Source organism: Mandrillus leucophaeus, unplaced genomic scaffold (assembly GCF_000951045.1).
Source record: "Mandrillus leucophaeus isolate KB7577 unplaced genomic scaffold, Mleu.le_1.0 Scaffold337, whole genome shotgun sequence".
NCBI lineage: Eukaryota > Metazoa > Chordata > Mammalia > Primates > Cercopithecidae > Mandrillus > Mandrillus leucophaeus.
Window position 1 is genome coordinate 195,051 of NW_012103554.1, and position 17,545 is coordinate 212,595.

General features: G+C 46.1%; 1 protein-coding gene across 1 annotated transcript; it reads right to left on the minus strand.

Moving 5' to 3' along the window:
* Positions 1-485: 485 nt before the first annotated feature.
* On the minus strand, positions 486-12,373 carry LOC105545697 (NKG2D ligand 4). The gene is made up of 5 exons (XM_011988713.1): positions 12,298-12,373; positions 11,362-11,622; positions 10,826-11,101; positions 10,059-10,176; positions 486-507 (listed from the first exon to the last, which is right to left on the minus strand). The coding sequence occupies exons 1-5, from the start codon at positions 12,371-12,373 to the stop codon at positions 486-488; spliced, it is 753 nt and encodes a 250-aa protein (XP_011844103.1).
* Positions 12,374-17,545: the final 5,172 nt, after the last annotated feature.

The window sequence follows — 17,545 nt, forward strand, 5'->3', positions numbered from 1 at the left end:
GAACAGGTTGCAGGAGTTCAGAGCTGTAATGGTTAGAGGGTGGTGAAAGGATTTCTTATACCACACCTTGTGTGTTATCTGGGAGTAAATGCTGCAGCCGCAAGTGCCCCAGCAAGTCTTCTCAGGGTGAACGGGAAAAGGGGATGGAACCTTGCTGAGCTAAGTCTGCTAAACGCAGACTGCAAACAAACTTTCCATCAAAGGGCTGGGGGAACCCTGGGCTGGTTGGCGAGGAGACAACACCCCAGGCAGGTGTTCCAGATCTTGGACCTTGCCCCTCCTCAGGAGGAGTTGTTTGCTTTGTCCCTCCTCTCACTGCACGTTTGTGCTGCCAGCCCTGCTGTGTAGTGTGGGGGCTCAAGACTAAGGCAGTGCACCATTTCTATGGAGGGAGATGGATCGGGGAGGGGGCTTGGGTGAGACACATGGCTCACCTCTCTCAAGTCCTTACCAGACTAAGACATCCTCAAGGGCCAGAGACCAGCCTACCACTCACCTTTTTGCCACCTGATGTTGAAGGGGGCCAGCCCCTCCACACCTGTGGGTATATCTCGTCAGGTGAGACAAGAGACTGAGAAAAGAAAAAAGACACAGAGACAAAGTATAGAGAAAGAACAGTGGGCCCAGGGGACCGCACCAGCACGGGTCTCTGAGTTCCCTCAGTATTTATTGATTAGTATTTTCACTCTCAGCAAGAGGAATGCGGAAGGAGAGCAGGGTGATAGTAGGCAGAAGGTCAGCAAGGAAACATGTGAGCAAAGGAATCTGTGTCACAAATAAGTTCAAGGGAAGGTACTATGCTTGGATGTGCACATAGGCCAGATTTATGCTTCTCTCCACCCAAACATCTCAGTGGAGTAAAGCATAACAAAGCAGCATTGCTGCCAACATGTCTCGCCTCCTGCCATAGGGCGGTGTTTCTCCTATCTCGGAATAGAACAAATGTACAATCGGGTTTTATACCGAGACACTCCATTCCCAGGGTCAGGCAGGAGACAGTGGCCTTCCTCTATCTCAACTGCAAGAGGCTTTCCTCTTTTACTAATCCTCCTCACACAGACCCTTCATGGGTGTCGGACTGGGGGACGGTCAGGTCTTTCCCATCCCACGAAGCCATATCTCAGGCTATCACATGGGGAGAAACCTTGGGCGATACCTGGCTTTCCAGGACAGAGGTCCCTGTGGCTTTTCACAGTGCATTGTGCCCCTGGTTTATCCAGACTGGAGAATGGCGATGACTTTTACCAAGCATACTACCTGTAAACATTTTGTTAACAAGGCACATCCTGCACAGCCCTAGATCCCTTAAACCTCGATTCCATACAACCCAGGTTTCTGTGAGCTCAAGGTTGGGGCAAAGTTACAGATTAACAGCATCTCAGGGCAAAGCAGTTGTTCAGGGTAAAGGTCAAAACGGAGTTTCTTATGTCTTCCTTTTCTACATAGACACAATCACAGTCTGATCGCTCTTTCTTTTCCCTACATATCCCCCTTTTCTTTTTGACAAAACTACCATCGTCATCATGGCCCGTTCTCACTGGTCGCTGTCTCTTCGGAGCTGCTGGATACACTGGCAGACTAACAACAGACAGAACAGACATACAATGATTAATATGAAATTTATAATAGTGGAACTTCCGATAGTTTTAACCCACGTGACCGGGTTAAGATTTGTGAGGCCATCAGCAGCTTTCATGATTGCCTCAGTTTCTGGCACCAGATTTAAATGGGCTTTAGATGCCTCAAAAATTTCTTCTTTTAATTTTGAAATATCTAAAGTAAGATTATCTTTTCTTCCTTGTAGATGGTGTCTAACCATGTCCCATTGATGCTCAGACTCATTGTAGGCTCGGGTATAATACAAAAATCTGACATATTCCAGTCACACTGTAACTGAAAATGATGTTCCAAGCCCATGAGCCTTCTCCCATCCAAATGACAGCTGGTCTAAGATCATTAATTTGGTTTGCCAATTTTTGATCTATTTGGGTCTGAAAATTCCACAATTTTGAGGAATTCTTTTACCAATTATTTACATATTCTGCAGTTTGAACACAGCAGTGTAAAGCAATTCCAGCAGCCGCAGCAGTAGCTGTGACTGCAATAAGACCCATAATCACTGCAATCAAAGTAAAAATGAATCTTTTGGATCTAGTTAGAACTCCTTTTAATACTTCTGTTAAAATATGGACGGATGGGGAAGCCTCTCCCACGGTCAGTCCATGGACACAGGGATCCACACGCCCTCTCTTGCCCTCACTAGTAGAATACGGTGCTGCCAATCAAAAGTCGAATCAATGCAAGTAAACAATCTACAATTTTCACAGGTTATAGTTTGGGAATCTGGTTTAATAAGTATGTTTCCTACAGCTAACATATACGGAGGTTTTACACAATCTTGCAAAGGAATTGTCAGATTGGAATTTAGGTTAATAGTATAATATGGCTTAGGATCTCTTGTTCCTATAGCTTGATTTCCAGACCAAATTCTAACGTGGTGCGAGGCCACAGTAAACTTTCATAATTCTGGATGTTCAGGACCAGTAACAGGACTAACTGACTTTGGTCGAGGTGATGAGATTCCCTTTTCACTCCATTTCCATGGATAGGGTGATTCTAACCTTCTATAAACCTGGTCCAGCCTTTCAGTTAAATCACTATCATAGTCCTGATTAGTGGGCCAGACGGATGGGGCCTGTGAACATGAGTGGGTCTGGCCCGTACAATCATAATATAATTGGCCTCAAGGGGCCCAGTCCATAATAGTTCCAAATTCATTGTTTTGTAATACCACCGCAGTATCAGCCACATATTCTTCCCAAACTAAGACTTCTGGGCCTTTTGATCCTTTGGGAATTTCCTTGGGGCAAGGCTTCCCCTTAGGCCTAATTTTTAATGATCTTTGATAAGAAAAATCCTGTAAATTATTTATCTGTGGCCCGAGTGACATTCCACTTACCATGTGATAAGTAAATCTACTGGTGGCACTGACAGTAGGTGCTTCTACCAACCAATTCTGGGTTATAGGCATTAAATATCCTGGTACCTTCTCTAGGCAAATAGGAGGATAATAATACCCAATGGAAATAATCATCATCATTCCTTCTTCTTCAGGTTGGGCAGGGCCACGATCACCTGTGGGGCCTGGTGCCCATGCACTATTATTAACATATACTTCAATAGGATTATCCATCCAAGTGACTGCCTGAATTAAGGGCAGGAAAGGCACATAGGCCCAGTAAGTGTAATTAGCTGCAGCTGCTCTGGCAGTCACAGGGAGACTTACCACCGTTGATACAATCATCAAAGCTGCAAGCAGCATGTTCTCTGGAGTGTGCGTGACCCTTGTTTTCGTCAGGCTTTTTTCAGCTAACTGTGTCAGCGACTTTAGTTGGCCCCAGGTCGGCGACTCCACTTCCTTGGTGGATGGCAACTTCATTCGTTCTTCTGATATCACCATTTTGTTCACCTGGCGAGTTGATGATGCTCGATTGCGGGTTTTCTGTCTCCACGGAGGCACTTTTCTTCACATCTCTGATGGGTTCATCGTAGAACTTTAAATGTCTAGTGGGTATCCAAACAGGAAGCTGATTTTCTCCTGGTGAAGCACAAGCAAAGCCTCTCCCCATGTTATCACCTTCCCTATTTCCCATGTCTTATTTTTGATGTCTTTCCACCAAATCAGTTTTCCTTCATGTAGGCTGTTCTTTTTACCAGTGAAATGTTCTGCAGAAGTAGTGGTCTGATTTCTAGAAATGTTTAAAAAGTTTAAAATGTAGAGTGCTAGATTAAGTTGCATCTGGGGAGTGTTATACTCCTTGCTGTCTTTTTCCTTTTTTTGTTTAACCAATTGACCTTTGAGTGTTCTGTTAGTTCTTTCAATTATGGCCTGTCCTTGGGAATTATAAGGGATTCCTATGGTATGTGTAATTTTCCACACATTTAAGAATTTTTGAAATGTTTAATTATAGTATACTGGCCCATTATCTGCTTTAATTTTTTCTGGAACTTCCATGACAGCAAAACAAGATAATACATGTCTTTTAACATGGGAAGTACCTGTCTGGCAGGTTGCCCATACAAAATGTGAATAAGTATCAACTGTCACATGGACAAATGACAATTTTCCAAATGAAGGTACATGTGTGACATCCATTTGCCTAGCACATTAGGACATAGACCTCTGGGATTAACTTCTGCCTCCTGAGTGGGCAGGTGTAGGACTTGACACTGAGTGCAATGTTGCACAATGTTTTTTGCCTGTTTTAATGTGATATCAAATTTATTTTTTAGTCCTGTTGCATTTACATGAGTCAGGGCGTGAAGTTCTTGTGCTTCCATGAAGGCGGGTAACACCAGCAAGTCAGCTTGTTCATTTGCTTTAAAGGCCCTGGTGAATTAGTATGTGCTCGAACATGAGTAATATAAAATGGGAAATTTCTTTTTCTTACAGTTTGTTGTAACAAATTAAACAGCTGGTTTAACTGATCATACTATATTTGATTAGGGCTGTCTCAACATCCTTCATAGCCTATACTACATATGCAGAATCTGATACAATGTTAATAGGCTGATTAAAATCTTGTAACACTGAAATGACAGCAACCAAACATTGAGTTTCAATGACTCGTTCTTTTGGCCTGATGTAAGCCGTGTTTCCATTGCTGGGTGCATTTCCAATGCACTGTCAGAGCATTTTCTAAAGGTTTATGTCTAGTAATTTTAGGTAAAATCCAAGTGGTCAATTTTAAAAACTGGAAGATTTTTGTTTTTGGGTAATGAATGTCAATAATTCCCACAAAATCAGCAAGACCAATCTGCCATGCAGTAGAATTGATAAAGGCTTGTCTAACCTGTTCCTTGTGTAAAGGAACAATGATTTTTATCTGGGTCACTTCCACACAATTTTACTATTTGTAATCTTGCCTGACCAAGTAATGTAGCCAATTGATCCAAGTACAATGTAAAAGTCTTAATCGTACTGTGAGGAAGGATCACTCCACAAGACAATAATGCCTGTTGGAGAATGTGCAGTAGCAAAAATCAAAAGTTGGAGGGGGGCTAAGTGATCTATTCTATTTACTTCTGCTGACCGAATTTTTTCTTCAACTAATTCAATTTCTTTAGTTGCCTCTGGAGTTAATGCTCTTTTGCTATTCAATTCTGGACCCCCTCCCAAGATAGAGAACAAAGTTGACATGGCATAAGTAGGGATGCGTAGAGTTGACCAAATCCAATTAATATCTCTTAGCAATTTTTGAAAGTTATTTAATGTTTTTAATGTGTCTTTTCTTATATCTATTTTTTGTGGTTTAATTTTCCTTTCCTCTACCTGTATTCCCAAGTAATGGAAAGGAGCAGAGGTTTGAATCTTATCAGATGCTATCGTCAGTCCTGCATTTGCAACCTCTGTCTGCAGAAATGTGTAACAGTCAATTAATTTGTCTCGCGTTTCTGCAGCACACAGAATATCATCAACATAATGAATGATATGACAGTCTGAAAACTTGTCTCTAACTGGTTGAAGAGCTTGAGCTACAAAAGTCTGACAAATAGTCGGACTATTTAGCATTCCCTGAGGCAACACTTTCCACTGACACCTGGTGGCTGGTTCTTTATTATTTATAGCTGGTATAGTACAAACAAATTTTTCAAAATCCTGTTTTTCCAGAGGAATGGTAAAAAAGCAATCCTTCAGATCAGTAATAATGAAAGGCCAGTCTTTGGGGATCATAGCCAGGAGAGGGCAATCCGGCTTGGAGGGCTTCCATGGGTTGAATTATGGCATTAACAGCTCTTAAGTCGATCAGCATGCGCCGTCTGCTGGAATTTTTCTGAATTGCAAACACAGGAGACTTCCAAGGCGAAAATGAAGGCTCAGTATGTCCCTTTTCTAATTGTTCCTTTGCCAATAAGTGTAAAGCCTCCAGCTTTTGTTTTGGTAGCAGCCACTGATTTACCAATAAAGGTTTTTCTGTTTTCCAAGTTAATGGAATGGGTTTTGGAGGCTCTACAGTGGCCACTCCTAAAAAGGATACCCTACTCCTTTTCTTTCTTGATTTCCCTCAGCCTCAATTGGGACTTTAATGCCATCTCCATTCTTCCCTAGTCCTTTGCCAGGGAGATATCCCATTTTAGTCATGACTTTTTGACTCGTGGGGCTGTATAGGGAGGCTGAGATAGTAATCTCTGCATGCCATTGTTGTAACACGTCTTGGCCCCATAAATTAATTGGAATAGAAGTGATCACAGGTTGAACTGTACTCTCTTGATTATGAGGTCCTAGACAATGTAAAATCATGGCACTTTGATACACTTCTGAGGCGGTGCCCACACTGACAAATCCTGTAACAGGCTTTTGTTTAGGCCAATTTTTTGGCCATTGATTAAAGGTGATGATAGAAACATCAGCCCTGGTATCCACTACTCCTTCAAACTGCTTTCCCTGAATAGTGACTGTACGCACAGGTCTGTTCTCTGAGACCTGACTAGCCCAATAAGCGGCTTTTCCAGCAGGGTTGGTACTTCCAAACCCTCCTGTTCTTTCTGGTTTGTTTTCTCCAATTTTAATATAAGGCAAAAGCAGTAAGTGAGCAATTCTATCCCCTGGATTGGCACTCCAGGGAACAGCTGATCACTAACTGAATTTCTCCTTTATAATCTGAATCAATTACCCCAGTATGAATTTGGACTCCCTTCAAATTTTGACTTGATCTCCCTAAAATAAGGCTTACCGTCCCTTCTGGCAGCGGGCCTTATACCCTTGTAGGAATCTTTTGCGGGGGCTCTCCAGGAAGTAAAGAAACTATTTGAGTGGAACATAGATCTGCTGCGCTACCTGCTGTGGTGGGGGGACAGCTGCTGTATTGTTGCAATTGGCTGACTCCCTGAAGTGGTGGTATTTCCTGTGGGGGTTGCTGTCCCTGAAAACCCTGAGGAACAAACGGCTGAGTTGGGAATGCCCCAGTTTGTTGCGGGCCCGCGGTGCCTGAGGCTGGCCCCTCTTCCCGTTTCTCAACAATGGTTGCCCATTTTTATCAAATTTAGAATGACATTGATTAGCCCAATGTTTTCCTTTTCCACATCTTGGACACAGGCCGGGTGGCTCTTTATTTTTACTCTGTTTATTTAAGACTGCGCAATTCTTTTTTAGATGACCGATTTGACCACAATTATAACATTTTCCCCTAAGTGTTCTAACTTGTCCTCCTAAAGCATTACTTGGGCCATTAGCATTGCCTTATGCATAGCTCCTCCAATCCCATTACAAACCTTCACATATTCTGTAATTACATCAACTCCTGCTGGAACTTTTCCTTTTAATGGCTTTATGGCCAATTGACATTCTGGATTTGCATTTTCATAGGCCATTATTTCCACAATCACTTTTCAGGCGTTATGTTCTGTAATAGATTTTTGAGTGGCATCTTGCAACCTTGCCACAAAGTCTGGATATGGCTCTTTAGAGCCTTGTCTGATTGAACTAAAAGAAAGGTAGGTGGTTCCTGGGTCTTGAATTTTTCCCCAGGCCCCGAGGCAAATAGCCCTTAGTTGTTCAATAGCCTCATTCTGCATCACTGATTGTTGGTTAATGGTGCTCCAATTTGGACCTGTTCCTAGCGATTGGTCTGCATCTATATTAACAGCAGGATAAGTAGCCTGATTTTTTTGTACCTGTTCTTGTACTCCATCAGTCTACGAGGTTTCAAACTGTAGAAACTGAGAGGGTGAAAGGGAAGATTTAGCCAAATTTTCCCAATCATAAGGAATAAGTCTATTTCCATGAGGAAGGGAATCTAATAATGTTATCATATAAGGGGAGTTGGGTTCATATTGTTTAACTCCTTCCTTCATACCTTTTAACATTTTCATGGTGAAAGATCCATATCTAGCTTCAGTTCGGACAGATGCTCCTGCTTGACTCCCTTTCCCCGGCCTGTATCCGTATCAGTTGTAAAATTACCGGGAACTGCCATGCCTCAAGATCTCCGTTTTCTGGCTTTATCAATGATTTCATGCAGTGTACCACCTTGTCCACTAGGTGGTGATGTAGGATTAAACACCACTGCCGTGGATTGCTGGCATGGTGCCATGCTATTGGCACCGGACACACTGCTTGAGGTCTGTACTGAATCTCTGGAGGCGACCAATACTGAAACTCGGCTGGCAGCTGGTATGGATAAACTACTGGTGGTTAGGTCTTGTTTTCTACCAGCTAATATTGTGGATACTGTATCTGAATCGGCATTGCCGGATTCTATCCTTTAGATAGAATTAGAGATAAAGACTATCCTTTTCTACTGATATTCTCTTGGGGTTTGCACTTGTCTAACTTGCATTTGAGGTTGTAACGTTACAGGCATCTGAACCGCGGGAGGAGGAGTTGATGGCCATTGTGGTTTAGGCTCTGATGGCCCCAGTAATTCTGGACTTCCTTCCCCCAGTTTTGATGATTCAGGATATATTAACTCCTGTAATTGATTATAGTCAACATTTTGCGTTGACCGAGCCATTACAGACTCTGCTACATTTTTATAGTGTGAACTTTCCATTCCTTTCTGGGATTCTATCCCTGCCTCTTCTTCAGAATCTATTACACAGCTTTCAGAGGCATCAGAAACTGAAACACTATCTTCTTCTATTTGAAACGGTTCTAAATTTGCTTTAATAATGGCCCAATCATTCCATACTGTAAGTGGGATGATTTTACCTTCCCTACTTGCTTGTTTTAATTCTTTGCCAATTTTTTCCCAATCTGTTGGATCTAAAGTTCTCTGTTCTGGAAACCATGGGCAGAATTGTCCTATTTTTGGAAATAGTGTAATTAGATTTTCTGTAGAAGCTTTAACTCTCCCTTTTCTTAAAAGAATTTTAATGACGCTGAGATAAGAGGCATATTTACTTTCAGTTTGTCCCATTGTTACCCCGGGTTCCTCCTAGCGCACAAGCTTGCCGCAAGGCTGACCTGACTGTGGACGTACTCGGGAATCTCGTCGACTGTCCTCAATGCTCACATTCTTAGCGTATCTCCACCCTAGAGAAAGGCACCCACATTGGGCGGCAGATGAAGGGGACCAGCCCCTCCACACCTGTGGGTATATCTTGTCAGGTGGGACAAGAGACTGAGAAAAGAAAAAAGACACAGAGACAAAGAATAGAGAAACAACAGTGGGCCCAGGGGACCGGCGCTCAGCATACAGAGGACCCTCACCGGCATCAGTCTCTGAGTTCCCTCAGTATTTATTGATTAGTATTTTCACTCTCAGCAAGAGGAATGCGGAAGGAGAGCAGGGTGATAGTGGGGAGAAGGTCAGCAAGGAAACATGTGAGCAAAGGAATCTGTGTCACAAATAAGTTCAAGGGAAGGTACTATGCTTGGATATGCACGTAGGCCAGATTTATGCTTCTCTCCACCCAAACATCTCAGTGGAGTAAAGCATAACAAAGCAGCATTGCTGCCAACATGTCTCACCTCCTGCCATAGGGTGGTTTTTCTCCTATCTCAGAATAGAACAAATGTACAATCGGGTTTTATACCGAGACACTCCATTCCCAGGGTCAGGCAGGAGACAGTGGCCTTCCTCTAGCTCAACTGCAAGAGGCTTTCCTCTTTTACTAATCCTCCTCAGCACAGACCCTTCATGGGTGTCGGACTGGGGGACGGTCAGGTCTTTCCCATCCCACGAAGCCATATCTCAGGCTATCACATGGGGAGAAACCTTGGGTGATACCTGGCTTTCCAGGGCAGAGGTCCCTGCGGCTTTTCACAGTGCATTGTGCCCCTGGTTTATCCAGACTGGAGAATGGCGATGACTTTTACCAAGCATACTATCTGTAAACATTTTGTTAACAAGGCACATCCTGCACAGCCCTAGATCCCTTAAACCTCGATTCCATACAACCCAGGTTTCTGTGAGCTCAAGGTTGGGGCAAAGTTACAGATTAACAGCATCTCAGAGCAAAGCAGTTGTTCAGGGTAAAGGTCAAAATGGAGTTTCTTATGTTTTCCCTTTCTACATAGACACGATAGCAGTCTGATCTCTCTTTCTTTTCCCTACATGAAGTAGATGAGAAAATTTCCCATTAAGACTGTCAAGATGAATGCCCCCAGGATGATCCATGTATCTGGTAGGCTAGAGGAAGATCCATGGATATCTGAAGCATTTACTGGTGACACTAAACAACAACAACAACAAAGCACAAGCCCTGTGACACCTAAAAATACGCTTTCCTCAGCCCCTGCTTTCCCCAGGAACACAGAGTGCCCCACATAATCACTGGCTCATGTGACAGCCACTCTACCAGGCCCTGGGCCATGAAGATGAATGGGGTTGTGCCTTGTCCTTATGGAGCTCAGATATCTGCTGAGAGAGGTAGCAAATGTCCATCTGATTACCACACAATTTCAGATGATTACTGTGGTTAGAACTGTTTGGAGGATGACACAATGGGTCTTGCTCAATTCTGTGTGGGGAATTTCCTAAGAAGTGTCATTAAAGTTGGTGGAAGGGTAATTATAATAGAGGAAGAGAAGACCTGGATGTTTGCAATGACGCAGATAGACTTGGAACCATTTAGTGGTGGGTCATTGGTGACTAGATCATTAGTTAATGGGAAGGGGTTTCTATACTGAGGAAGAAACAGTGGGAGGTGGGATGGGAAAGGGAGGATGGTGGGAAATCCTCATGGCCGTCACTGACTCTCCAGTGAAGAAGCCCACGGAGAAGTCAATCAAATTTTCTATTGCACACATGCTGACACCCACACAGGGAAGGCTTTTGACCTTTAAAGAGAGCTGCCTCATTCTCCCTCCCGGCTTAGTTACCTGTCGGTTCTGGCATCGCCTCCCGGTGCCCTAAGAATTCCCTAAGCCAGTGATTGCAGTCTCCCACTGACAGCTTCCTGAAATACTTTTCCAGCCCTCTGTCTTTCTTCCATGTCTCCTTGATCTTGCGGGCTTCATGATTAATTACTGTCCAGGTCATGTTCATTGCGTCAAAGAGGAGGCATTTCTCTCCATTGATGGCAAACTGCCAGGACGCACCAGTGCATCGTTCTGCTTCACGCTGACAAAGCATCTCGACCTGCAGAGTGGAAGGACCTGCAATCCAGACACAAAGCCATCATCCTCCACTCTTGAGAGGTCCATCGTCTTCCAATAGGTCAAGTGTTTCTCTACATATTTAGGGGCCTGTACTCTTTCTGCCCGGACTTGCCCTTTCCCGCCCGTTGGGTCCCATGTGTGTCTATGGTTGGGCCAATGATCAATACACAAATACACCTAAAGCTCCTCCCCACCTGTGCTCTTCCCTCCCCTCTCTTGCTGCCTGCCTCCGTTTCCCCACCCCATTCCACACTTACCACTGGTCTTTATCTGGGGTTTGACGTCAAGAAGGAGCATCCTGAGGTCTCGGCCCACTTCTCCCAGCGTTTGGGTCAATTCTCCCCATGTGCTGGTGGCATTTACCTTCTTCCCCAGGAGACCCAGAGGCTTGACCATGTTGCTGTCACTGTCGTACTGAAGGAAAAGATTTTTATTCATGAAGACCTGTGCTTCACACCAGGGCTGTCCAGGTCTGGACCATGATTTTATAGTGAAGTTGAAGCAAAGAGAGTGAGCACCTGTGAGAGAAAGATGCAGGTGAGGTCCAGGACAGAGGAAGAGGCCCATTAGAACCCGCGCTTCTGTGACCCAAGACTCCCTGGACCAGGCCAGGCTGGCAGAGGGGGGCAGTTCCATCCCAGACTCCCTCAACCCTCCAGATCCCTGCTCCCATCTCCCCCTGACTGTCTGGGGTGAGATACTTGATGGTACCGGGGACCCCTGGGGTGTACTTAGTGTTAATGGTGTTAACAGGAGGATTCATGTCACAAATACTTTTAGCAACATCTACCAAGTTCCGAGGCACAAAACAGACAAACCTCTGTGTGACCTCCTGAGACTTAAAATCTAGCTGAACACACAGGACATTCAATAGAAAGGAAAAAGAGGTATTTATCACGGGACACACGCTGAATTCCTCCGGGGTCCCGGGCATTCAGGAAAGAGTCCTGGAGTAGAAGGTGGGGGGTAGCATTATAGAACTGCCACAGGTGAGCCCGTGCCTGGCCTAGGGCCTCCGGCTAGGGTCTCCCATGAACTGGGGGTAACATCCCAGGGATCCTCTCCCTCACATCATCCTTAAGAGCAGGTACTGGCTTGCCTGAAGCCTGCATGAGACCCCAGTCGCCTATCCCCCACCTTTCTCCCTCCTCCTTCTTGTCCTCAGCCAGGTCTTGAGATCTCAGGACACTCACCAACCATGATCTCCAAGGCTGTTAGTAGCAACAGTAGAAGCAAAAGAAGGCGCACCGGGCTACAAGTCAGGGGCATTCTTGGCACATTGTGGAGAGTAACAGGCAGGAAGCTGGGCGTGGACACAAACACCCTCACTGGTATGGTGAAATGTCCAACAGCGTGGGTGTGGGCACTGCCCCAATTCTTTACCCTGGAACAACTGAGGGCAGGCCTGTAGAGACCACATTAAATAACAATTTTGTGAAGGGAGTGTTTTCCAAGTATTCAGAATATAATTGCTTATTGAAAACTGAAAGAAGACATTTAAAAACAAAATTAACTTTGAATAAACTCTCCTCTGCCATCCCCATGGCCCTGGCAAAAAACCCTTCTGGTGTGAGCAGGATGGCTGGAGGTTATGTGAGCTCCTTCTCCCTTCCTCCAATTTCCTCTTCCCTTCTCTTCCTTGCCTCTTTTACTGTTCCCTTTCTTTCTGGTACCCCCTCCCCATTCCTGTATTTTCTCCCATCTCCCTTCTCCCCTCTCCCATATCCCTAACCCATTCAAACTCTTTCCTCTTAAACGGTTGACATTTTCTCTTACCAAGCACACCCCAATATTCATTAAACTAGCTGTGAACAGGCAGCAAATGGTCTACCATAACAGATGGGTTTTATAACAGAGCCCAGCCATCCTACTGGGGCTAAGACCTCAAGGAAAGTCAAGTCTATCATTGGGAAAAGTCTTGGGGCTCTAAGTTTTGAATTCTGAAAATTTGTCTTAGAACAAAGTTTTGTGTCATTTTCAAACTTCTCAAGCCACTTTTTGCACAAGGTTTCCTCTAAAAAGTTAGTATTTGTAGTCCTCCTTCCCACCTCACTTTTACACCTCTCCCATTTCATCATCAGACTCCGCTACCTTAGCCAGTTCAGGCTGCCACAACAGAATAGGCCAGGTGGCTGAAACACCAAGCATTTATTTCTCACCGTCCTGGAGGCTGGAAAGTCCAAGATTAAGGTGTCAGCAGGTCCGGTATCTGGCGACGGCCCTCTCTTCCTCACCAGACGGCTGTCTTCCTGTTGTATCCTCACACAGTGGGGAGCAGAGAATGACAGCAAGCTCTCCTGTCACCTCTTAATCCCACAGGGCTCCACTTGCATGACTAATGACTTAAATGTCATCACTTTGAGAGTTAGGATTTCTGCATATGAATTTGGAGGGCAGGCAAACATGTGGCGTGTAACACCACCCATATCCATTCCACATCTAGATTCCCTCTGTGTGCCAGGCAGTATGCCAATTAATTCAAGTGCATGTCAGACTCAGAGGGTGATTTCCTGTGACTCAGATGCTGGGACTCTGGTGATGCCTAGTAAGTGGGTCTGTACCACTGTCCTTTCTTAACTAGATGGAACAGACTTTAAAAAAACTAACCGTGGACTCTGGGCAGGGCTCTCTCTGGGGCTGGGAGGATAAGGGGTTGTCTGCTCAGAGGACAGTGGGTCAAAGGTTTGAAGGGGCCCAGGGATGCACATTTTTTACACATCCCCTACGTGGTTCTCTGGCTGCTAAGGTTAAAGCACCCCAGTTTTGAGGGTGCACTTCCACCTCTTGGTCTGGAGAAGGGGTCTCAAATCTGTCCTGAGTGGAGCCTGTTCTGTACACACCCAGGACCTAAGAGTGCACAGAGGGGGACTCAGTGCTACCGCCCTACAAATGTTGCTGCTGTGGGGACACCAAGGGGGGTGGGCCAAGATCGGTGTGTGTGTGTGTGTGTGCATGCACGCGTGTGGGTGCATGTGTGTGCATGTGCATGTGTGATATGACCGGGGAGTAGCTCCTTGCCAATATTTTCTACAAGTCTGATGAATCACAGGAAGGAGCACACCAGGCCTGTACATGGGTCCTGACATCTGGGATGCAGACCCAACACTGAAGACAAAGAAAGAGCTGCAGATAGGTTGGGAAGGACACACAGAAAGGAGAAAGGGGCCCTTCCACCCTTGTTCTCCTCTGTGGTCCTGAATCCCAGGTTGGCCTGAGCCAACCTGAAGATGGGAAGGAATAGCCATATTCCAACTGCAAAATGTCAGCTTCAGGCAGTGGCTTCCAAACTGAAATCATGGTTACATATGAAGTAGATTTTTGTTTGCTTTGTTTTTTGAGACCAGGTCTTGCTCTGTCGCCCAGATGGAGTGCAGTGGCATGAGCCTGTCTCTTATACACATCTAGATGTGTATAAGAGACAGGTCCTCCCACTTCAGCCTCCAGAATAGCTGGGACTACAAGCGTGAGCCCCCACACCCAGCTAATTTTTAAATTTTTGGTGTAGAGACGGGTCTCATCACATTGCCTTGGCTGATCTTAAACTCCTGGGCTCAAGCAATCCTCCCTACTTAGCCTCTCAAAGTGTTGGGATTACAGGAGTGAGCCACCATGCCCGGCTGAAGTGGAGTTTTAATTGAAGTAAGAAGCAGATGATAAGGAAAGAGGAACCAATAATTACATGTAGTCCCCGGAAGCCCGTTGCTATAAAGAAAATTCAGCCTATAGTCCCAAGAGAGATGAAAGTTTCAAAATGAATTTGGGCTGCAGTTTTTAATTCCTGAAAATGAGTCACAGCCTTTTTGTGGCAGTGTGCCCTGGGCTTCTAGCTATCCTCTCCCTGCCCAGCTGCCTTGAGATCCGGGCCAATGGTTTCAACACCCAGGCTGGGAATGCCAAGGCCCGGCAGAGCGAGGCTGTGGAAGCCTTGGCATAAATGGAGGGGACGATCAGAGGGAGAATGGGACAAGAGAAGTTGGAAAGAAGGAGTTAGGGCAGGAGAACAAGGAGAAATCCCTGTCCCCCAAATTGGAGAGAGGGGCGATTGGGACTCCAGACTGGCGGGAGGCATGGATCCCTGAGTGTTTGGTGTGGAGGCAGAGGACCCGCAGAGCCACCCCTGTCCTCCCTGCCTTATCCAGCGTCCCCGCCCCCACACCCCCAGCAGCTCCCCCAATGCCACTTTTACTTCATTGCCCCTGGTTCTCTCACCACCCGAGCCCCTGCTTTCCTCCTTCACTCCCAAACACACACACGTTCCCTCTGCACTGGTGTTTGGAACACCGGCCACCCTCCACCCTACTACCTTGTGCCAGCAGGAGATATTTGTCCTTCTGCCATCTCTAGGATGTACAGGCCTGAGGTGACTGCTTTCTTCCTCAGAGTCTCTGGGCAAACTCTCTGAGGAGCAGAAACCCCTGGGCGTGGAGAGGTCGGCCTAGCAGAACACCCACTCACCATGCAAACCCGGTGGGGCCACCTGTCAACTGTCATGTGTGAGTGATTCTAGGACAGGGCTCCTTGTCAGGAACTGGGTCCAGTTCAGTACTAGATTCGTCATCAGTAAACGGACCAAGACCAGGCTCAAGTCCCAGCCACAAAATTCTAGAAAGGATTTAATGTAATTTTAGCAGTTGTTGGACACCAGCATGTAATGGCACACACATGTTTTCTTTAATATGTAGGTGGGGGACCCCACCTTTTTTCAGGGTTTAGGGCTCTGCAGGTCCTGGCCTGGCTGTGACAGTGGCCCTACCTCCTGTCTGGTGGGTACTGGTGCCCTCTGTTGCCTGGTTTCTGTGCAAACACGGCACTATCGTCCTGCCCTCTCGAGGCCCGGAGCTCCTGTCCGCTGAGCTCCTGTTCCCACTGCGTGTCGCTCAACCTCTCTGTTTTCTTCTTGCAACTCCATTCCCTCCGCAACTGGAAGACCAACTCTTCTCCTGAGTCTTCCTTAAAAGACACCGTGCCCAATTCCTTACAAAGCCCCCACCAAAGTGACACCAGCTACTTGTGAATGTAGCCAACTTTACTGAAGGTTTAGAGGTTGTGTGGTAAGGCTGTGAAGAATTAAAAAAAAAAATCACCTATTTGCAGGACCTCTTTCTTATCTCTTCTTTGGACTAGAAATAAAATATCTATGATTTGACCACACTGTCATCTAGTACCCGACCCTGGTTCTAGGCCACTGTCCTCCTGGCCAGGGTGATTGCAGTCCTGCCCTACTTGGTCCTCTGTGCCTGTCCCCACCTCCCAAATGGCTCCTGACAGCAGAGCAGCTGGAGTGATCCTTCAGAACCTCGCTACTCATGTCCCTCCTCTGCTCCAAACCCTCCAAAAGTGCCCCTTTTCTCTCAGTAAAACCAAGTCACTACAGACGCCTAGAGTCCTGTGCAGTCTGGCCAGCTGTCCTCCAATCTACCGCCTGGCTTGCTCAGTTCCTACCCCCACCCTTGGCCTCCTCACTGGTCTTCAGAGCCCTGCAGATATCTCCATGCCTCAGGACTTTGCATTGCCCTCTGCTCAGCGTGGACTGCCCTTCGGGCAACTGCCCGGCCCACTCCCACACCTGCTCCCAGGTGGCACTCCCTCCACGCCTGGTTCTCCCTGCCCCTCCCATTTGGAATCCTTGTATTCATTTCTTTCGTTCTTTCTTTTTTTTAAAATTGTAGTGTAATTCATGTAACATAAAATTTTTCATCTTAACATTGTTAAATGTAAAGCCCCCTATTTCATAATGCGAGACCTCTGCCTGCCCAGTCCATCCTGGACCTTCTTCACCTGAACTTGTTCCCCTAAAGCAACGACCACTCTAAAACATACCTTAGTAAGCCAGGCCTGGTGGCTCATGCCTGTAATCCCAGCACTTTGGGAGGCCAAGGTGGGTGGATCACCTCAGGTTGAGAGTTCAATACCACTCTGGCCAACATGGTGAAACCCTGTCTCTACTAAAAATACAAAAATTAGATGGGTGTGGTGGCGCGTGCCTGTAATCCCACCTACTTGGGAGGCTGAGGCAGGAAAATCACTTGAACCCAGGAGGCGAAGGTTGCAGTGAGCCAAGATAGAGCCACTGCATTCCAGCCTGGGCGACAGAGTAAGACTCTGTCCCGATAAAGAAACAGTCAAACAAACCTTATAAACTTTTCATTGTGGTTGCAGCAATTTACTGCAAACTTAGTGGCTTAAAACAGCACACATTCATTCTCTTATCATTCTGGAGCTCAGAAGTCTGAACAGTCTCACGGGGCTAACATCACTGTGCTGTCAGGGCTGTGTTCCTTCGGGAGGCTCTTCGGGAGAACCTGTCTCCTCCTCGCCTTTTCCAGCTGCTCCAACTGCCCACATGCATGGCTCAGGGCCCCATTTCCTCATCTTCAAAGGCAGCTCCACCAGGCTGAGTCCTGGTTCACATAAGAACTCCACCCCTGCCTGGCTGGTTCT

Coding starts and splice junctions, on each gene's coding strand:
- LOC105545697 (XM_011988713.1), bottom strand. CDS start 12,373: ATGCCCCTGACTTGTAGCCCGGTGCGCCTTCTTTTGCTTCTACTGTTG. Junction 11,623..12,297: donor AGCCTTGGAGATCATGGTTG/GTGAGTGTCCTG, acceptor TTTCTCTCACAG/GTGCTCACTCTCTTTGCTTC. Junction 508..10,058: donor AATTTTCTCATCTACTTCAT/GTAGGGAAAAGA, acceptor CTTCAACATCAG/GTGGCAAAAAGGTGAGTGGT.